This window comes from Fistularia commersonii, chromosome 25, assembly GCF_037954325.1.
Source record: "Fistularia commersonii isolate RoL2024-O1a breed Wild chromosome 25, RoL_Fcom_v1.0, whole genome shotgun sequence".
Classification (NCBI taxonomy): domain Eukaryota; kingdom Metazoa; phylum Chordata; class Actinopteri; order Syngnathiformes; family Fistulariidae; genus Fistularia; species Fistularia commersonii.
In genome coordinates this window covers 11,635,001-11,657,059 of record NC_141308.1, presented here as the reverse complement: position 1 = coordinate 11,657,059, position 22,059 = coordinate 11,635,001, and the positions used below count along the sequence as shown (strand labels likewise).

General features: G+C 50.7%; 1 protein-coding gene across 1 annotated transcript in view; it reads right to left on the bottom strand.

The window, feature by feature from the left end:
• Positions 1-644: 644 nt before the first annotated feature.
• cdh24b (cadherin 24, type 2b) overlaps positions 645-22,059 on the bottom strand; it is a 111,743-nt gene continuing 90,328 nt past the window's right edge. Inside the window, exons 8-14 of the mRNA XM_086172590.1 lie at positions 18,521-18,657; positions 15,736-15,857; positions 13,795-13,912; positions 9,324-9,644; positions 8,080-8,287; positions 4,077-4,536; positions 645-2,994 (exon numbers count right to left, since the gene is read on the bottom strand). Coding sequence (XP_086028716.1) covers positions 2,056-2,994; positions 4,077-4,536; positions 8,080-8,287; positions 9,324-9,644; positions 13,795-13,912; positions 15,736-15,857; positions 18,521-18,657 — 2,305 coding nt within the window. The 3' untranslated portion in view covers positions 645-2,055. The remainder of the gene's footprint in view (positions 2,995-4,076; positions 4,537-8,079; positions 8,288-9,323; positions 9,645-13,794; positions 13,913-15,735; positions 15,858-18,520; positions 18,658-22,059) is intronic.

Genomic DNA, 22,059 nt, shown 5'->3' with positions numbered 1-22,059 from the left:
AGGTGCTTTTACTGCTGACTATAACCTGATTTCACATTTATTAATCTGTAATAAATCTGTAATTAACACCAAGGTGTGCGAACTTCACAAAGTACATGGAAAAGGTCGGGTTCCTTGTTTTTCTTCAAAGCTAATAAAAGGCGTAGAGGGAACGAGCCACCATTTTCTATCCCGGTTGACCGGATATATAAGCTTATTACACCTTAATAAACCTGTAATAACATCCAGATTCGCGTGTTTCATCCAGTGCGGCGAAAAGGTTCGATTCCCTTTGGGTTTTCAAAGTCGATAAGAGGCGCACAGAGAAGGAGCGGCGCCTTCCCTTCGACTTCCACCCCGACGATGACCTTATTACACGTTTATAAACCTGTAATAAGGTTTATAAACCTGTAATAACAGCCCAGGTGCGTGTAATTGATAACCGAGAAAAGGTCCGAGTTCCTGTTTTTAAAGTCAATAAGAGGCACAGCGAGCAGGAGAGCCGCCATCCCTTTGACTTCCACCCCGACTATGACCTTATTACACGTTAATAAACCTGTAATAAGGTTTATAAACCCGTAATAACAGCCCAGGTGCGCGAATTAGACAACCGAGAAGAGGTTTTACTTCCTCTGTTTTTAAAGAGGCTCAGAGAGAAGGACAGCCACCATCTCTTGGACTTTTATTCCGTACCTCCCAGGCAGAGCAACACTCAAAACAGAGATGCCATAAAAACTAATTACAACTCCACGTCAGAATATTGTAGAGATTTTTTCCTTTTTTCTGTTGTTTTTTTTTTTTTAGGGAAAATAAATTTTTTTTTTTCCTCTTCACTCCAATGGATTTTCATTATAACCTCTTCCTCGCTCCTGTATTATTATTCGTTTTTTTTTTTTTGTTTTTTTTTTATACATTTTTTTTTCTTTTTTTTTTTTTTTTGTGCACAAAACAAACATCTGCCAGAGGCCACGTGTATAATTGAGCGCCGGCGTTGTCGTCCATCTCCGGCGGCGGCGGGAAAACAAACACCCGTGTCTGTCGGGGCTGGTAAACAGGCCACGGCGGCGGCGGCGGCGCCGAAGTCCACTCCGCTTTATAATATACAGCATGAACGCAAAGTTCCCTCCGTCCCCCCGTCCGCCGCCGGCGCTCTTCGTCCTCTTCTTCACCACTTCCTCGCTTGTATTTACATCAGAGATACACAACATTTTCCTCCACACCTTATATATTATATATATACATATATATATGTATGTATATATATAAATGGTTTCGCTCCTCTTTTTTTTTTCTCCCGTGAATTTCATTATCAATTGTTCTTTTTGAAGAAAAAAAGCAGGAATTTAATCAGTGATATCCGGGCGGGGGGGTGGGGGTGGGGGGTTGTGTTGTTTATTTATCTATTTGTTTATTTTTAGTCGTCGGCGTGGTTTTCCGAAATCATGCTTGGGGGGGTTGGAGGGGTGGGGGGGCAGATTCGGCGTTAAAAGAAGTCGTATGACAAAAAAAAAAAAAAAAAAAAAAACCTTTGTAGATCAGTAATAAAGTAGTTATTACATCACAAGTTTTTTTTTTATCCTCTTTTTTTAGCGTTTTACTGAAGTACAATCACCGCCTTAGCGTGTAAATCAGCTCTCATGCATGTGTGTGTGTGTGTGTGTGTGAGGAGAGAACCCCCCCCCATCCAATCCAATCCAATCCAAGCTCACTTTCCTTCACACGCCTCCATGAGTCATTAGTCCCAACCTGTGCTTGGAGTGCCACCTCCCCACACACACACACACACACACACACACACACACACACACACACACACACACTTTCTGTTCTTCTCCCGTAGGGTGTTCCAGCCCCCCCCCTTGTGTATCTGTGCTCCGCTGTATCGGCGTCTTCAACACTTATTGCTTTAAATTACATCAATCACCCCCCCGCCCTCCCCGGGCTCATTTTTCTCTGTCTCTTTTTATTACTTTGCCTCTTCATCTTCCTCCCCGTTAACTTCTGCTCACACGATTCCGCTTCTTGTTGGCTTTTCATCAGCCCTCCACTTTCCCCTCCCGCTTTCCTCCTCGTCTTTCAGTTTCTGCCGTCCCCCTGCGCTCGCTCCTCTTCCTCCCTTTTCCTCCCGTCTCCGTCCGCCTTGCCGCCGCCGCCGCCGCCGCCGTCGTCCTCGCCCTCCTTCTCGTCGCGCTCCCTCTCGCGGTCCCTGAAGAGCTGGGCCAGCTTCTGGAAGCGAGGCCCCCACTCGTCCAGGCCGGCGCCCCAGTCGTCCTTCTCGGCCTCGCGTTCGCCTTCGCTCTCCAGCGAGCTGAGGGAGCCGGCGCGCGAGCCGCCGCCCTCCAGGCCGTACACCTGCACCGAGTCGTACGGCGGCTGCGAAGGGTCGAAGGTGACCTGCGCCAGGCGGAGGCGCAGGAACTCGCCCACGCGGAGCGCCAGGGAGGGGCCCGCCGGCACCGCCGCCGCCGCCCCCCGCGCCGCCGCCGCCTCCGCCCACCCGGGCCCGAATCCCACCACCCCGCCGTAACCCCCCCGCGGCTGACCCGGGAACGGCATGAGCTGGGGGGTCATATCCATGCGGCCCAGGACGAACCCCCCCAGGCCCGCCCGCTCGCGCCACTCCCCGATGAAGCCGGCGTCCGTGTAGACCGACGGCGTCCCGTTGGCCGCCACGGCCCCGCCATCCCTCTCCGGCCTCGCCACCGCGAAGGTGCTCCCCATCTCCAGTCCTCCTCGCCCCAAGGTGGCGGCGTGGTCCCTCTGGCCGGGCGCCGCCTCCCCGACGGCGCCGTAGCCGCGGCCGCTCTGACGCTGTCCGTCCGCCGATGTCGCGGCGCTGGAGTCGGACTCCTGGCCGGAGGCGTTGCCTTTCGGGGACGAGCCGGCGCGCGACGTCCGCCGCCCCGCCGCGGGGAGGGTGGCCGACTCGCACCCCCAGCCCGGCCCCGCGCCCGCCACCGTGCCGGACCGGGTCGTGACCAAGGCGTGCTCCCGGGGTAGCGTCTCGGACTGCACCTGCAGGGGGCGCAGGCCAGACCTTTCAACCCGGGGATAGTTTTCGCCGAAGCCAGGTGAGGAGAAGGGAGGGGGAGGCGGCGCGGCAAAGCAGGGAGCCGTTAGCGGGATGCTACAATGTGCTAACGCTGCAAAGTGAGGGCGGGCGAGGGGGCGGGAGATGAGGCGTTTGATCATTAAAAAAAGCGGAAACTCGATCCCGCCGCCTGGGCTAATCGTTTTTTTTTTCGTATTTGCTTCATTACGGAGCTGTTTGCTAATCTAACTGGAGGAAAATTCTCCCCGCCGCCGCCGCCTTCTCCTTCCTGCAGTTAGCAACGCAGTGATGTGCGGTTTGAGCCATGCAGTTGCCCATGCAGTTAGCCATGCAGTTAGCCACACAGTTAGCTTTACAGTGATGTGTGGCTCTAGCCATGCAGTTAGCCATCCAGTTAGCCAGGCAGCGAGTTACCTTGTTATCCTCCAATTTATTTATTTTTAAATTAAGAATTAAAATTTCAAAGTGCGTTTACCTCCTCTGTAAAAACTACAATGATCATTTGTATATAATAAACATACAATAAATATCTGTAAAATGTTTGGATTTTTCAATATCTTGATTTTTATGCTAGGTAGATCATTTTGACAGTTAGCTGTGCAGTTAGCCATGCAGTTAGCTGTGTGATTGCCCCTACAGTCTGACTGCGCAGTTAACCTCCTAGTTAGCTGCATGGTTAGTCACACAGTTAGCCACAGTTAGCAGTGTAGTTGACTGTTGGCCTCACAGTTAGCCGCATGGTTAAGTGCGCAGTTAGCCGCGATAAGCATTGCCGTTAACCATGCAGTTAGCCGTGCAGTTACTCACACAGTTGACCATGCGATTAGCCACACAGTTAGCTCTGCAGCTAGCCCTTTGATTCACTCTTTAATTAGGTAAACAGTTATCTTTGCAGTTAGCCCTGCAGCTAACTCTTCATTTTGCTATCCAGTTTGCTGACGGTTGGCATGCATTTTTACACATTGTCTCAAATTTCAGCTGTCAAGACAGCAAAGCGGACATAATTGCCGTAAGGGGACATAAAGACGTCCGAGCTCGTCCTCACCCAGTCCACGTCTTGAGCGTGGCTCGCCTTCTCCTCGCCGCTGTCCTCGGTGCCGCTGCTGGAAGTGCCCCGGCCTCCTCGCCGCTCCTGGCCGTCTTCTGTCCGCGGCGTTCCCCCGTCGGACGCACTCTGCGGCGCCGTTCCGTCACGGCTGCCGGCGCGGCTCAGGTCGGTGGGAGCCACGTACACGGCCCCGGACTCCATGGGGCCCACCATTGCGCCCTGGTTCTGGATGACCAGCGAGTGGTCCGGCTGGCCCGCGGGGAAGCGGTACCCCAGCTCGGCCAGGCCGGGTTCGAAGGCTCCCCCCGGGGCGCGGCGGAGGACGGGCAGGGTGTGGCTGCTGTAGCAGAGGCGGCCGTAGAGGGGCCCCCCGGGGCCCGAGTACCCCAGATCCATGCCCGGGTTCTGCGCCCAGCTGTAGGTGCGAGACTTATCCTGGCCTCGTTGGGTGTAGCGGCTGCAGGACCCAAAAACAAGAAGTCCATCAGCGTCCACTACCTCCTCACCCTTCATACCCCAGTAGATTACTGTGGCAACTACTGCAGTTGTACCGCTATACCTGGTTGAAAGAGTACCGCAACACACATGAAGTACTATCATATTTGCTTGATATCGCGTGAAGTGTTAGCTAACATCAGATTCCAGGAGGTGTCAGAGATGTCAACCTTGCAATGCCAAAAAGGTTCAGGGCAAGAAGGTGTGCCGAAATGTAGCCTAGTGCTCCTCATTTCCCACGAGAACATTTCCGGACGTCGGATAAATCCACTGTCTTCCTGAGACAGTTGGGATTCGGTCGGTAAAAAAAGAAAAAACGAATCCTCTCCTGCCGCTTCGATCGCTTTCCCCCGCGCACCGATCGGACGAAGAACAATGTCGCCTCACGCCGGAGCAACGGGGGGGAATCAATGGACTTTTACTGTCGGGGAAGAGCTCGCAGACATTTTTACGGCAATAGATCCGGCAGTTAAAGGAAACCCCTCAGCGTCGACAGACGTCGTAAAGCATACAACGGCTTTTTCGGAAGGGAGGAGCATCGGTGGGCTCGTTACCGGAGCACGGCTGAAACGGAGCGTGGAAACGAGCGAAGTCCTCGATCCGAGGACGTTCTGACCTCCACGCACCTTCACTCGCGTACACGCTTTTTCTAGCTACAAGGCGCAAGATGGAGCTAAACGGAAATGAGACAAACTCCAAAGTAGCAAACTCCAAATCACAGGACACACCACCAGGCAGGCACCGTATTTTGCGGACTATAAGGCGCACTGGATTATAAGGCGCAATATCAATGAATGGATCAATTTCCTTACATCAATTATTTACATACATGAACTCCGCTTCATAAGATAGTCACTTAACAGGTGCCATTTTTGGGGGTCCTCATACACACCAATGTACAGTAATACCCTACAACATGGTACAGTAGTACCATATTTTTCGCACTATAGGGCGCACTTAAAACCCTTACATTTTCTCAAACGTGTGCCTCATAATCCAATACCTTATGTATGAATTCTTGCTTTGCTTACTGACCTCGAACCAAGTTGATGTGGTGCACTGCGCTCAAAAACCTGTCAAAATGTTTTAGTCCCACTTTGGTAAGCGACGAAGCTTGTTTGATTTGTTGGAAATGGGGATGTTGTATTAAAGTGGCTCCTCGGTTGAATATGCGTTGCAACGTCAGATAACGTTAGATAACTAATCATGTATTGCTGGAATACAACGTTGTTCCAACCTCACGCTAACTTTAGGCGCTATTGTTGGCAAACATAAACCAATCAGAGGACAGTACATAGTATGCTTTAGTCTACCACGTTTTGTAATACCAGAACATACCGCGGCTCAACAGAATATTACCCTACATTTGTGTGTATGCGGACGCCCAAAAACGGCACCTGTTAAGAGACATGCTTACGAAGCGGAATTCAAACTAATGGCTCCCAGTCATGCAGTAGATGATGGGAATAGAGCAGCCGCCAAAGAATTCAATATTAATGAATCAACGCTACCGAAGTGGAGGAAGCAAACAGACGAAATGCGCCAAGTAAAGACGACCAAAACAGTTTCCGAAGGAACGACGAGATCAATAAAGTTCAACTAAACTGTTTTGTTTTGCTTGATATATCGTATGTTTTAGCATGCGCCTTATAACACGGTGCGCCTTATGGTCCGCAAAATACGTTATATTGAAGCGCAGTAAGTACCGCTATTAGAAAAAGTGCGTTCTCTGATTGGTTAATGGTTGCCAGCGATGGCGGACACCAAAAGTTAATGTTGGAACAACATTGTATTCCAGCACTACAACATTAGTTATCTAACGTTTTCTGACGTTACAACCCATATTCAACCGAGGAGCCACTTTAATACAACGTCCCCGTGTCGGGCGGGAACGTTCTGACAATCCATCAAGCGCAGCGGCTTCGTCGCGTTAAAACATTTTGACAGATGTTTGAGAGCAGCGTGCAACATAAAATTGGTTCGAAGTTAGTAAGCACAAGAATTCATATATAAGGCATCGGTTTATAAAGCACATTTTTTGAGAAAATGTAAGGATTTTAAGTGGGGAAAATAGGGAAGTATTAATGTCTCTGCCATAGTGTGTGGATTTAGTGCTGAGTTCAGCAACTTTATTGCTAGTTTCCAGAGCTTTCTCACTCATCCTGCTGATGTTTCTCAGTCTGTAAACGCAGATGAATAAAATATTTTGTGTTTTTATCTTAAAGTGAAGGGTGTTCAGTTTGGAGTAACATCGAACCCCGATTGTTTTCTTTTGTAATATTTCCACAAGCTCATTCACTACCTTATGTTCCTTATATTAATATCCATGTTTACTACCTCACTCATTCACATGTAGTGTCCTAATTCTGTTATCTATTTTTTTATATCCTTATTGTTGTCGCCCCATTCTCACCCTGCTTATCCAAATTTTCTCTTGTTGTTATTTTTTTTTTTCCCATCCTGTTTTCTATTTTCATCCTTGTTGTTGTTGTTGTTGTTGTCACGTGTTTCTTTTATTTATATTTATTGATATTTTTATTGTTGCACTGCTGTGACAATCGAATTTCCCCCTATGGGGATCAATAAAGTCCTATCTTATCTTATCTTAGCTGTTGCCATCTAGTGGCCCACATAGATAGACGTACCAAGACACATAATTTTGTTGACTAAATCATTTTTGGACCAATCGGGTGCAAGCGTCTCACCCGGCACACAACAGCGGTTGGGAAAACACCGATATAGAGGCGTGCAACCATTCACTCATTCATTCACGAAACAATTAATGGACGTCCTGCATGTTTTGGGAGGAAATCGCGGAACCCGGAGACTGGAACTCTGGAAGCCCTCCTTGGGTTAGCCATCTTGCTAACCGCCGCGCCACCCTTCCAGCGAGGACATGGAAAGTCGACCGATCTGAACGACCCGCTCCGTTGACGGTCCCCGGCGAAGGTTGCGCTTTGTTGCAACAGATCCGGGTCTTCTTTTTTTTTCCCCCCAAATTCCCGCGTCCACCTCCGCACGTTCGGCGGAGCAATTTCCGATAAAACAACGGCAGCCTTTGTACTTGTTTACGACCCCTCCGTTAAGCCGGCGCCGATTCATAGCAGCTAATTATTAGACCAAAGGCAATAACGGCGTTTCAAAGAGACATCAAAGTGGGCGCCAACAGCTCCTTGATGTAGCGGAGAATAAACAAGCCTTAACAAAACGAGCACAACAACCCCCCCCTCCCCCCTCCACGACCCCGCTAACTCGTCTCCCGGGACGACGGAGTCTGATAGCCTTCTGTCTCCGGGTTTTGTTTTTTTTTTTTGATAAGCGACTGATCGCGACCCCGGGAGCTCGCGGCTGGAGCCGTTTCATAAGCGAATCAATTACGAGCTGGACGTGGATTAAGGCTTTTAGTCTGGAGGGGCGTACGTACGCACTTCCTGCCTGTCTTTCGCAATTTACAGTTTGATGCTATTCCTTGAAGGAAATTAGAAAAAAAAAATTATATACTTACATGTTTCTGCTGTCTAGGGTGCGATAGCCGCGCGAGCGCGAGCTGTGAGGGGCGCTCTGGAGCGCAGCGATGTCGAAGGCCGCCGTGTCGGCCTCGCCGCCGCCCTCGTCGTCGTACGTGATGATGTTCTCGCGCACATCGTCGTCCTCCAGCGGCGACAGGGAGTCGCGCTTCTGGCGGCGCAGCGACAGCGAGAGGGCGGTCACCGCTGCGGCGGCGGCGGGAATGGAAATTGAGGAGAAAGAAAGATGAAGAGGGGAGCGGCGGTCGCGGGGGAAATAAGCGGGGAAACAGGGGGAAGAGTGGCGACGAAGGGGAGAGGAAGGGACTTCGGGCAGACAAAGGGGTGAGACCTCACGTCGGTGGAAAATTTTCTTCGGATCCAACGTGGAAAAACAAAAGTCGACATTAACGAAACCCTTGAGTGGAAAGTCGCTGCCATTTTGGGGTTGCGTGACTCCGCGCAACGGCAATTCCCTATAGCTACATCATGCTAGCGTGAGGATGACTGCAAATAGCGGGGCCGAGCTAACGCTGTGAGGCAACTGGAGCGTCGGCGTGATCGATTTTCACCGTCCCGATTCCGCCATCCGCCGGTGAAGCGGCGGTAAAACCTGGGGATCACCTCCGCGGACGTGTGGCTAGCCACCATTGAAGAACCAAATGCTAGCAGGCTAGCACTGAACATTTCCTGGAGGTCACGGTACCGAAATCGCGGGTGCATCTGCTTAAAGCTAACAAAGCAGAGCGAGCGGCATCAAGCCCCCCCACCGCTGAGAAAACACATTTCTAAAAGACCCACCCGGCGCGATCACCTTCACGCCGTAATGCCTTTTCGCTCATGATGGTCTCATCCAGAATGATAATGCCCGCCTGCATCAGCGCGCCACGAGCGGCGACTCGGCATGCTGAATAGAAATGACGGCGATTGCTGGGCGGGCGCCAACGCCCCTCGACGCCTCCGCCCTATCCAGTCGAGCATCTGATGGTCGTTTCGCAACGGGAGCGATGAAAGATAAATAAATAACGGGCGGGGTAATCGCGCGGCGGCGGGTTGCTGTAGCGGCGACCTTGAGGGAGGGGTTAACGAGATGCGCTGGGGTGGAGATAACGCCGGATCGCGGGGAACACATGGGTGCATCATTTCCATATCCAAACACCGGCTAACAGTCGCAGATTAGCATTAGCCGCGTTTTCCCCCACGGCATCCTGATTAGCCATGCGGTAAAAAGGACGCTACTCACCCAGCAGCGTGGCGACGCAGGCCAGGATGGCGAGCAGCGCGGCGGTGCTGAGTCCCGGCGACGGTAGCGTCGACTGCTGCGGCAGACACACCGCCTCCCGTTCCCAGTCCCACTCGCCGGCGACCTGCTTCTCCTTCTCCTTCTCGCCAGCTTGGGCGCCGCCGCGAAGACACGGGCAAACGGACACGGTGACGGTCCCGGTGCTGGTGAGGCCCGACGTCCCGTCCCTGAGGACCAGCGGCACGTGCAGCGTCAGGGTGGACGACGGCGAGCGGGACAGCGGCTGCAGCTGGGACAGCAGCACCAAGCTGGCGGTGGGACCTGGAAGGGGGAAACACCTACCGTTACCACTTCCTGTTTACATCGGAAAGAAAAGCTCGATCAGGCTAGTCGCGTTAGCTTCCGCGATCAGGACTGCGAGCAAACGAGGGGATCCAAAACAAGCGTCGCTATCGTTCGTCAGGACGGCCGCTGCGCCCTCGGCGGAGCGTAATTAGATTCGTCAATAACACCTGCGTCCGCGCCGCCGTCGTCCGCTTTCCCCGCCGCCAGGTTAAAAATAATCAAAAGCGATCCGACAAAAGCGGCGGGGATACAATAAATAAACAAGATCTTGTTTTATTTTTCTAAAGCTCGCCGTTGTTGCCGCTCCCCCCCCTCCTCGTCTCGCACGTCATGCGAGGGCTTTTCAAGCCTCGCGTCAGAATAACAATGACGCTAATTTGATCTAATAAGACGAATCTATTGTCGGAGCGTCTAGACGACGACTGATGAGATCCCACCTCTCTAAGAATTCACGGCCCGGATTACGGGACGTCGGCAAACAGAATGCACGCCACGTTTGGACAGATTTACGCTCTCATTCAGGCATAAATCTGCCGTCCTGGCGGTTTTAACGCGCGGGTTGGATCTTTACAAGGGCAGGGATCTAATTAATTATGGGAAAAATTTGTGCCGCGGAACGTTTGTCCGTGCAGGTGTACCAGGGGGACCAGGTTCCACAGTCGCGCAAAGTGATTAGCATTGATGGAGCGGGTGGATGAGGCGATGCTGGTTGAAGGAACATTTAAATAGAAGAAACTGGTCCATCCCAGGAGCGCCTCTGCCCTCAGTTAGCATCCTAAGCCTAAAAATTTGGTAGTTAGCTTTGTGCAAGCACTAGTTGGAAATTTGTGCTTTGTCCAAGCGCAGGGTGGTAGCATTAGCGTTGTATGAGCTCGTGACATTAGACTGTTACAAGCACACTAATGTTCACTTTGCAGAGAGTGCAATTTGGTGATGGTAGCCTAGTGCAAGTGTACAGTAAGCTAAGGTTTGCGCAAGTTGATAATTTTAGCTTTGTACGAGCAGGAGAGAGGGTCATATTAGCTTTGCACAAGTATACGGGCAGTTAGCTCTGTGCGAGCACATGACTTGGTAATGTTAGCTTGATATGAGCATGCTGGCTGGTAATGTTAGCTTTGCAGAAAGTGCAGTTTGGTGATGTAGCCTAGTGTAAGTGTACAGTACAGTAAGCTTTTAGCAAGCTCGTAAGTTGGAAATTTTAGCTTTATATAAGCAGATGAATGGGTAATGTTAGCTTTGTACAAGTATGCAGGCGGTAACGTTAGCTATGTACGAGCACGCAGGTTGGTTATGTTAGCTCTGTATGAGCATGTGACTCTTTAATGTTAGCTCAGTACGAGCACACTGTTATGTTAGCTGTGCAGAGAGTGCAGTTTGGTGATGTAGCCCAGTACGATATGGATTGAGCAAACTCACAAGTCGATAATTTTAGCTTTCTACAAGCAGGAGAGTAGGTAATGTTAGCTTCGGACAAGTATGCAGGCGGTAACGTTAGCTATTTTCGAGCACGCAGGTTGGTAATGTTAGCTCTGTATGAGCACGTGACTCGGTAATGTTAGCTTGGTAAGAGCACACTGGCGGGTAATGTTAGCTTTGCAGAGAGTGCAGTTCGGTGATGTAGCCAGTGTGCAGTACGCTATGGTTTGAACAAGCACACAAGTCGGTAATTTTAGCTTAGTATAAGCAAGAGAGTAGGTGATGTTAGCTTCGTACAAGTGTGCAGGGAGTAACGTTAGCTATTTACAAGCACGCCGCTTTGTAACGTTGGCTTTGTATGAGGGTGCAGGTTGGTAATGTTAGCTTTGCAGAGCAAGCAGGCTGGTAATGATAGCTTAGTGTGAGTGCACAGTTCACTAATGTTAGCTTTGTGTGAGCACGCAGGTCGGTAATGTTAGCTTCGTACGAGCATGACGGTTGGTATTATTAGCTTTGTGAGAGTATGCAGGTTGCTACCGTTTAGATATTTAGATATAAGATATATGTTTCTTGGAAATGGAAAGGGCGGAGGTGATGATATCAAGAGCGAACGCCGCGGCGCGCCTTAGCAGAACCATTCCCGCTGCTGGGCGCCGCCGCCGTCCTCCCTGTTGACATTCTGACGGGAGCAGCTTGATTGTCCACCAGGGGTTTAAGTGGGGGGACCATTTTTCTCAGGAAAAAAAAAACAGCGGCGTGGTGGGTGAGCCGGGCTCGCGTGCTGCGCCATCGCACAAATACAAACACAGATGGAGGAAAGATGAGGCGGCGTGGAGAGCTGTTTGCTCTGACACCGACCGCCCGTCGCTCCCGATGCCCGATTTATTCCCACGGAGCGCCCGCCGGCAGCGGGGGGACGCCTTTCTCGGAGAAAAGGCCGTGATGGATCCGCAGCGAGCCGTACCTGCATTACATCAAACTGTAAACAAAGTTAGCGACCGAGGCGGCGGGGTGGGGGGGGGCATTAATCCCGCAAAAGAGACAAATGATTTCCCAGCGGCGGCTCGGGGAACCGAAACGGCCGAGGTGATAATAAATCACAGCGAACGCGCGGAACGCGGTTTCCCACGACTTCATGAGCGAGCGCATCGCCGGCCGAGGGCTAATGCGAGCGGGGACGCCGGCATCAAAACATTGATTTTATGATGCTTTGGCTCGTCTCGGCCTATTTGTGGGGCGCCGGCGTGCACCCCGCGTTTACAAGACACCTCGAGCGGCGTGGAACTAAAACCGCGTCGGTCAATCATGGACGCTCCCATAGATTGTAAAAATCACAGCAGCAATCTCCTGGAGTCTGTTTCCCTTTCTGTGCAGCATGACGAGCCCACAGACCGCGGCTCGGGCTGAGTTAGCTTAGCACAATGTCTAGCACTCTGCTGTGCCGCCCTTTTATTAAATCACTCCCGTCCCGTTAAGTGACTTTTTAAAATTGCCCATTTTTTGAATGGAGTCTGGTTGGGTGGACTTGGGGGTCTAGGCTTCTGGTATGTTGTTATGCAACTATTGCAGTTAATAAGCAAATAAAAGAGAGCATGAATGTGTGTGTGAGAGGTAAGTTAGGAGAAGACGTGTGTGTTGAGGACACAGGGTGGTTGAGGCAGATGACAAAAAGATGGAGACAAATGGAAACATTCGGGCGGCTTTTTAAAATCGGCCTTTTTTTGAATGGAGTTTGGTTGGGTGGATTTTAACTTCAGTTACAAGACTCTGGTTCCTCAGATGTCACTATGCACCTATTGCGGTTAATAAGCAGATAAAGCTGAGCTTTTTAGTGTGTGTGTGTGTATGTAAGGCAAGGTGGGAGCAGAGGTGTGTGTCGAGGACACAGGAGGGTTGAGGTGGACGACAAAAAGAAGCAGGGACGGAGACAAATGGAAACATTCGGGCGGCTTTTTAAAATCGGCCTTTTTTTGAATGGAGTTTGGTTGGGTGGATTTTAACCTCAGTTACAAGACTCCGGTTCCTCGGATGTCACTATGCACCTATTACGGTTTATAAGCAAATAAAGCTGAGCTTTTTAGTGTGTGTGTGTGTGTGTGTGTGTATGTGAGGCAAGGTGGGAGCAGAGGTGTGTGTCGAGGACACAGGAGGGTTGAGGTGGACGACAAAAAGAAGCAAGGACGGAGACAAAGGGAACCTAATTGGGTGACTTTCTAAAATTGGCCTTTTTTTGAATGGAGTTTGGTTGGGTGGATTTTAACTTCAGGTCAAAGACACCGGTCCCTGGGATGTCACTGTGCACTTATTACGGTTAATAAGCAAATAAAGCTGAGCTTGAAAGTGTGTGTAAGAGTGCGTGCATGTGTGTGTATGTGTGTGTGTGTGTGCAAGGTGGGAGAAGACGTGTGTGTCGAGGACACAGGGGGGCTGAGACGGGTGAAAAAAAAAGAAGCAGGGATGGAGACAAAAGGAAACAATTGGGCCGCCATTGCCGGTGAGACGGGTTGGCGGAGGGGAGCGGCGGGACGGAGAAATGAAGGAGGAGGACAAAGGAGAGAGAATGACGGAAAATGAAAGGGGAAAAATGTGGGATTAAGAGCCTTTAAAATGAAGGGGGGAAGCAACCGGGGGAGGAGGGTGTAAAGAGAAGGAATTAAGAGAGAATGGTGAAGTGGGGGGGTTGGGAAGAGGTGGAAGGGGAAGCGCCTACCCCCGCTGTCCCTGACGCTGAAGTTGAGGGCGGCGGCCGACTCCGGCGGGATGCTGAAATACACCGTGCTGTCGTTCCCGCCCTCGTCTCTATCAATCGCCCGCAACACCTGCACCACCTGGAACGCAGAGATAGAGAGAGGCCAGGGGGAGATTTGTGTGTTTATGTCCAGATGTGAAGAGGGAGGGAGGGGGGAGCAGCACAACACACACACACACACACACATACACACACAGGCGCGCGCGCGCATGCAAACACACGCTTTTAGCACTCATTAGCCGGAGTCAGCAGGAATCCAAACAAGCCCCCGGCAATTAGCGCGAACGGAGTGCGTCTGATACACCCGTCGAGTCGACGGACGAGTGCGCGACGCCGCCCCTCGCCAACATGGCCGACGCGGGGGTGGAGGGGGCGGGAGCGGTTTCAATCACACGTCTCGCCGCCCCGCCACGGCGTGGGGATTAAACTGAAGATGAAGGGGAAAGCTGACGGATATTTTCCCGCTAATGAAATCCGCGGCTGTCATCGCATGAGGCCTCTTCTCGCGGGAGTGGGGGGGGGGGGGGGGGGCGTCTTTCAGACTCGGCGACCCCGGAGATTTGCATGTACAGTTATGCGAAAATGCAAACGCGCGGCGGCTAATGACTTGTAGCGCAAAGACGTGCTGCACGCCAAAACACATTTAGCGTGGAGGGGGGTGTTAGCCCTCATCGCTAGGCGCGGTGGGGAAAAAAAAATACACGAGACGGCGGCTTCGCTGCGCAGATTCACAAGAGGAGACGCATGCGGCGGAGAGGAAAACAACGGGCTGAACAGCAGCTGGGCCGAGACGGCGAATTACGGCGATGTGTCATGCTTGGGGGGGCGGCGGGGGGATTATTTCGGTTTCAGAATGTGCGACGCAGGGACGAGAGGACGGAGCTTAATTATGATGCGAGGGGCTGCTGGGCTCTGATAGCACGGCTTCAGTGGCGACCGCAGGGACACTACAGCAGATCGGAGATAGATACGTCTAAATATACGCCAGCGTCCGTGTGTGTGTGTGTGTGTGTGTGTGTGTGTGTGTGGGTTATGTCCAGTTGTCACCGATTGGACGAGGATCGGCGGGTTGCTGTTGTCGCCGTGCTCGATCCGGCTCAAGCTACGCTCTTCCCGTGCTATTATGTTTGTTTACAAATGGACGCCGTGGCAACCTGTAATTTACCGGCGCCTGCAGCGGCGAGGGATGACAACAAGTCGGCGTGTCTTCTGCGGCGCCGGCGGACTCTGTGTAGCTTTGAGTCCAATTTTGTGCCAGCACCGTCATTGAAAAGGCTAGGGATTAGCGCGTTTCGCTATTTTGATTTTCGCCCAGGGGGCGGGGTTTTGGCCGCCTGTCAATCACAGGGCCGAGTGCAGATTCCCGCCATTTTCACGGTGCGTTCAAGGGACCGTAAAACTCAGCGTCTCTGTAGAAAAAAAAAAAAAACTTCTGAAAGTGTTACGGCTACTTCCTGGTTCGTAGATGATCAGTACCTCGCCGAAACGCAGCGTTCAGATTCGCGGGCGTTCCTAGCACGGCAGATGCTAACGCCGTACCGCCGTTAATTTATTTAACGGACAAGAAGAACCTCGAAGGGGACGAAGGGAAGGAGCTGCGTCTGGAGATGAACGGTCGAAGACTGTAGTTGTCGGATCGCCGCCGCTGTTAATTTAGGAAACTATTGACAGACCCTTTGCACGTCACGCGCTAGCTCGCTAATTCGAAGGGATGGCGTGGAGCGTCCCGGAGGCGGGATTTAGAGGGAGACGAAACCGGACGTGGCAGGAGCCGCCGCTTCGGGAACAGGCCGCCCTCGGAGCGGCGGCGTCTTTGACGATAAACTAAATTAGAAGCGCACCCGGCACCGCAATCCCCCCCTCTCTTTTTCCATCACGGCGGCGGCGGATACGGATACGAACCTGTCCGACGGCGGAGGAGTCGCACATGGCGGTGGAGTACTGGCGGTCCAGCTCCGGAGCGTTGTCGTTCAGGTCCAGCGTCTCAATGGCCACCAGGACCCGGGACACCTGGCTCGGGTTGTCTGGAGTGAGACGGCGCAAAACAGTTAAAAATCATTCATTCATCGTCTCAGTGTGCATTCCCGGGAGCCAATCACACGCTGTCATCGGGCGAGAGGCGGGGCTTAACCCAGGTGGGGTCACCTGTCAATCACAGGGCTGCACACGGACATCCAGCGGTTCACCAATACATTAGCATCTTGCTAATCCAGGTTAGCGTCCCGCTAATGGAACCCAACTGGAGGTTCTGTCGCCGCATGGCTGGATTTCTCCGTTTCCACGGCAACGTTATTTGAGAAACCGAAGACGCTGACGGGCAGCGACCGTTTCCTGGGCCCGCGCCATGTTAGCGAGCGCACAGCTGGGCGAAGGCGCCAGCGCGGCTACCTTGATGGCGTGGGAGGTGCCATGCTCCTGCTGCAGGTTCTCCTTTCAATTTCACTGTGTATGAGTGTGTGTGCGTGCATCTGTGTATGAGTGTGTGTGTGTGTGTGTGTCGGTGAGAGAGCGGGGGTGCAGAGGAGGCGTGCAGTTGCACAAGGGCGCAGTTAAAATTGATTGGCAGTCGGGCCTCCCACACCCCCGCTCCATCGCACGCGTCCGCACTTCAATGCGCTCTCGGCCTCGCTGGACATTTCAGGCCGTCAAGAGCTGACACGAACACACACGTGCGCACACACACACACTTCGCCCGACACCAAAACCTGGAATCCGCCCACTCCTCCGACTGATCCGTGTTCGACACAAAAAAACGCCGACTCCTTAATTGAAATGTATATAATTCAATAGCAGCCGCCAGGGGAGACGAACAATTAGCCAACCGGCGCCACAAATGGCGTTTGTTTACTTTTGTGTGGAGGGAAGTGGAAACAAGTTTACAATTTTGACTTTTCCTCGGTGAAAGGATGTGGGGGCAGATTTGGAATTATGTAAAGTGACAAGGCGGGGGTTCGGGAGACGATCCAGGATGAGTTTTGTTCTCCGGGTTCGTTGAAGCTTCGACGCCGCTGTCGGCGGCGGCGGCGGCGGCTTAGCGAGGTCGTTCTGAGTTGACGGAAACGCGCAAACATCCCGGAGTTCTTCAAGGTTCTCTGTATTCCAAATGGGAGGAGGGATTATTCACTTCCAGGCCATGAATGGCCTGTCAATCACAGGGGTTACCTGTCAATCAAAGAGCTCATCTGTCAATCAAAGAGCTCATCTGTCAATCAAAGAGCTCATCTGTCAATCACAGGGCCACCTGTCAGTAACACACACACCTGTCAATCATAAAAGTCACCCGTCAATCATAGCGACATCCTTAAATCACAGAGGTCACCTGTCAATCACAGAGGTCAGATGTCAATCAAAGAGGTCAGATGTCAACAACAGGGCCACCTTTCAATAACACGAACACCTGTCAATCATAAAAGTCATCCGTCAGTCATAGATCACCTGTCAATCACAGAGGTCACCTGTCAATCACAGGGTCAGCTGTTAATCACGGAGATCACGCCACAATCACAAGATCACCTGTCAATTAAATAGACCATTTGTAAATCAAGAATGTCACTCGGCAATAACGTAAGTTAATCAAAGAGATCACCTGTCAATCACAAGGTCACCTGTCAATCACAGGGCCACAAACAGAGCCGTCACGCCGCAGAACAAGCGAATGCCAGCGCGTCAACGACTTAGACGCTCCCGCTATCAGGCGGCGCCTGCCGTGGCAACCGCCTGACGGCGGGCGCCCTCGAGTCGACGGCAACGCCAAGCACAGATAAACTCCGAGCTTGGCAGGGAGATGACCTCGCTGCTTCTCTGGCGCCGGACAGCGTTCACCTCGGTGCCAGGCGGCGCCGGCTTTCGGGGCAAAAAATTCCGGCGAGGAGAAGGGAGGGGGGTGACGACGGCTGGATCTCGGCCAGGCGTTGGCAGGAAGTTGGCGCCGAACTTCGGAAAGAAAGGAAGGAAGCTCCGCCTCCGTTCCGTCGAGGATTTTAAGAATAGAAGGCGCCGAAATAGTCAAGGTTTGTCCGTCACGCCAGCCAATCAAAAAGCCAGCAGGCATCGTCTATGATTTATCAGCATCTATTTATCCACAGCTGACAATCAGAATAATAATAACAAGATCTGAAAACAAACGCTAACGCACCGATAAATGTGTCTGATTTTCTGCGCCGTCGCGGGCGGGTGCAGAATTTTCAATTAGCGGCGAGCGCTAACGCTCCTCTATTGGGTCGACGCTCAAGTTAAACAAGGAACCGGAGCGGATAGAACTGGTTCTGGGAGGTAGCCTAAGCCGGCGCGCTAAGCGGGACGCGTTGTAGTACACGTGTATTACACATCTATTAAGCGCTTACGTCGTTTCCGACCTCTTTTAAAGCCTTAACAACGCTGCGGGTTCAATTACTCACGCGGGCAGCCATTTGTGGAGATTGATAAGTGATCGGTTTTGGCCTTTGTTAATCACAATGGGCCCGTTCCCATCGACCCGCGGCGCCGCTTCTTTGTTTTCCCGCCGAATCCTAATGGGAATGGATCCCTCCGCCGCGCCAGATAACTCACACAATGCGGGCCGATCGATCCTCGCCGCCGCCGCCGTGATAAACCATTAGGAAAAGGAACGGCGGCCTGGGGAGCTAAGCCGCTTAGCGGACCGTGAATGGAAAAATAAAAGACGCGCCTTGAAGGCGTGACCTCTGACCTCTCTGGGTGGCGATGACGGTGATGTTATGCCAGTGCTCGCGCTCGCGGTCCAACTCCAGCGCCGTGGTGATGAGGCCGGCGTCCGGCACGATGCGGAAAAGGGCCTCCGGGTCCGACTGGGGATCGATGGAGAACCTGGAGGGAAAGAAGAGGAGGGGGTGAAAACGAAGGAGTGTGCGAAGGAGCGATAAGGAAGTCCGCTAACATCGGGAGATTATCGGCGCCGATGGCGGCGCTTTTGAAGTCCGGGATAATGCAAATATCTCTCGGAAGACGGCGCCGCTGCTTATTGCGGGGGGTTTTCTAAACCCTCGGCGGGAAAATTAGTGGTGGGGAACGGGTGGGCGTTCCTCGGTCCAGGTGAGTCCGGGGGCTCGGTTTTCTCCGTTTCCGCGGCAACGTTACATCAGCAACCGAAGAGGTCAACGAGGTTGAAACAAAAAATAAATAAAAAATCTGGAAAAAAAAAAAAAAAACGGTGAGGTGAACGGATCACTCCGGTCACGTCTCCGTGGAAACAAGGGGGGGGGGGGGGGGGGGGGGTGACATTTCTGTTGTGTACCCACAGATTAAGTCCTTTGGGCGGGGAGGGGGACCGAGGCAAAGGTTACTTTCTCCTAATCTGCTTGAAATAATAGAAAAAAAATAAAATAAAATAAATAACTTTGCTTTTTTTTTTTTTTTTTTTTTTTTTTCTCGCCAGCGTCGGTGTTCGGGAGATATGTGGCTTAAAAAGGGAAACAGAAGGCTGCTGTGTTTACCTCGCTGGCTGCGCGGCCAAAAATAATCTGTATTTTCCCCCCACCCCACACACACACACAAACACACACACACACACACACACACACACCTCCACACCCCCGCATCACATTAGCATGGATAGACCCTGGACCTGCTGGTGGTCTCCAAAGAGCCTGGCGGGGGGGAAATGTGGAGGAGGTGGTCGTATTTATAACCACTGCATTAATGCAAAGGCACAGAACGGCGCCCGCGACAGGTGAGCGGCGGGAAAACAGAGAACTGGCGAGCTGGGAAAGACCGCTCACATCTGATTGGTCGGTTTGGAGCGTGAATCCCCTGAGATGTGCTACGCTTTTACTTTGCAATATGGGGATTATAATGAGATCCGTTTGATATCTCATCTACAGGAACACAGGATGGGGGGGGCAGCAGGCTCCACCCCCTTTTTCTCCCCTCAAATCCGATTGGATTCTACATGGGGCGTGAAATCTGCGCCGCTTTCTCTAATAGCTTTTACTTTGAAAAACCTGGATTGGGATTATAATGAGCGGACCCTCGATGTGTCATCGGTGTCAGGAAACAAGGGACGGATTGGTCGTCAACAGGCTCCGCCCCCTTTTTTTCTCCCCTCCGTGATTGGTTAGCTCTGTATGGAGCGTGCCATCTCCCATGTTTTCTAGATAAAAAGCATCCTGCCTTTATTTTGAAATATGAAGCTGGATCAAGGGTCGGTTTATGAGGTGTCATCCAGCTCCACATCCTTTTTCTCATCTCATATCCGATTGGTCGTTTCTAGGAGGAGCGTCAAACCACCGCCGCCATCTCCGCTGTTGTATGGTGTCACTGCTAAGTACCCTTTAATGACAAGCTCTTAAATTCCCAATTTTTTGAATGTAGTCTGGTTAAGTGTTTCATGTATAAAGACCATTGTCTGTGAAAAGCAACACTGAATGACAAGCTCTTAAATTCTCAATTTTTTGAATGTAGTCTGGTGAAGAGTTTCATGTATATAGACCATCATCTGTGAAAAGCAACACTGAACGTAAAGCTCTTAAATTCCCCATTTTTTGAACGGAGTCTGGTATAATATTTCATGTATATAGATCATCATCTGTGAAAATCGACACTGAATGACAAGCTCTTAAATTCCCAATCTTTTGAATGGAGTCTGGTATACCGTTTCATGTATATAGACCATCGTCTGTTAAGAGAAACACTGAATGACGAGCTCTTAAATTCCTACTTTTTTGGATGAAGTTTGGTTAAGTGGTTTACGTGTTTACTGTTGTCTATGACAAACTCCAAAATTCGTATTTTTTTTGATTCATCACGCTTCAGCCACACGCGCTCGACATTCAAATCCTGCTATTAATTGTTTGGTTCGGGTTTGAACACGTCGCTGTAACAACTGTGTAATTAACGCTGCTATGGCGCAAAAAATGGATGCTTCCTCTGAGCCGTCCGTCGTGGCCAATCGCCTTGTCAGCCGTTAAGGGTAAGACTCGGACAGCATAGCTGTTGTAACAATAAAAAAAGGAAAAGGAAAAAAACGAACTGAAATAACAAAGTGTTCCTGCCAGGTTGTTTTGTTCCAACAAAAAGGAACCGACCTTGGAAAGAAATCCAATAATTTTCTTTTTTTTTTTAAAAAACAATGCATTATTCATTTCATTCCAGACCCCTGGAAACACACAGCCGGTGCAGAGTTCACCCAAATTATTTAAAAGGGTTCGCAAAACTTTTTTTTTTTTCCTCCCCTTTCTTTTATTTTCAAAAGTCCAGGAGTACGAGCACAAAGACGAGACGGCAAACGGGCCTCTTCTCAGAGTGTCACACACCTTCGTCCACATTGTCACGAAGAGAAACGCGAAACATCAGCAAAATGGTGGCTTTAATAGAAATAGACGGGAATCTGACCGCTTTCTCCTGTCTGGATAAAGAGCTCTCAAATTCGTACTTTTTTGAATGGAGTCTGGTTTACCGTCTCATATATGTTGACTCTCCTTTCTGTACAGGTCCATTGACTAATGAGCGCTTAAATTACCACTTTTTTGAATGAAGTTTGGTTGCTTACCTTGCCTGTTCAAAGTACCGCTAATTAACGAACTCTTCTCCACCTACTTTTTGGAGTGAAGTCTGGTTGACTGTCTCATAAAGGTTTACTGTCTGATCAGTTCAAAGTGTCACTGATAATCTTTCATTCCTGCTTTTTTAGAATGTTTGGTTAACTGCCCCATCTACGTCGACCCGCTCGTATTCGATTCCTAATTTTTTAAATGAATTTTGGTTGACTTTCTCATTCATGTTGACGCTTGTCTCTGCAGAGTGCCACTGAAAAATAAGCTCTTACTTTCCAACTTTTGAGTGAAGTTTGATTGTATCTCTTGTCTATGTTGACTCTGACTCTTCAAAGTGCCGCTGGATATGGACCTCTTAAATTCCTATTTTATTGAATGAAATTTGGTTGACTTTCTTTTTCATGGTAACTGGCGTCTACGCAACGTACCCCCTCAATTACAAGCTCTTAAATTCTCAATTTTTTGAGTGGGGTTTGATTAACTGTCTTATCTGGACCCTTGTCTCTACAAAGTACCATTGAAGAACAAGCACTTAAATTTGTACTTTTTTTTTATGAAGTTTGGTTAACTCGGTTACATTTGTTTCAGTACTGCTTAATAACAAACTCTAAAATTCTTATTTTTGTTAAGGTGGAGTAAGTTAACACATTTACCTATGTGGATCCCTGTATGTACCCCTGAAAACAGTTTCTTAAATTCCCAATTTTTGAATGGAGTT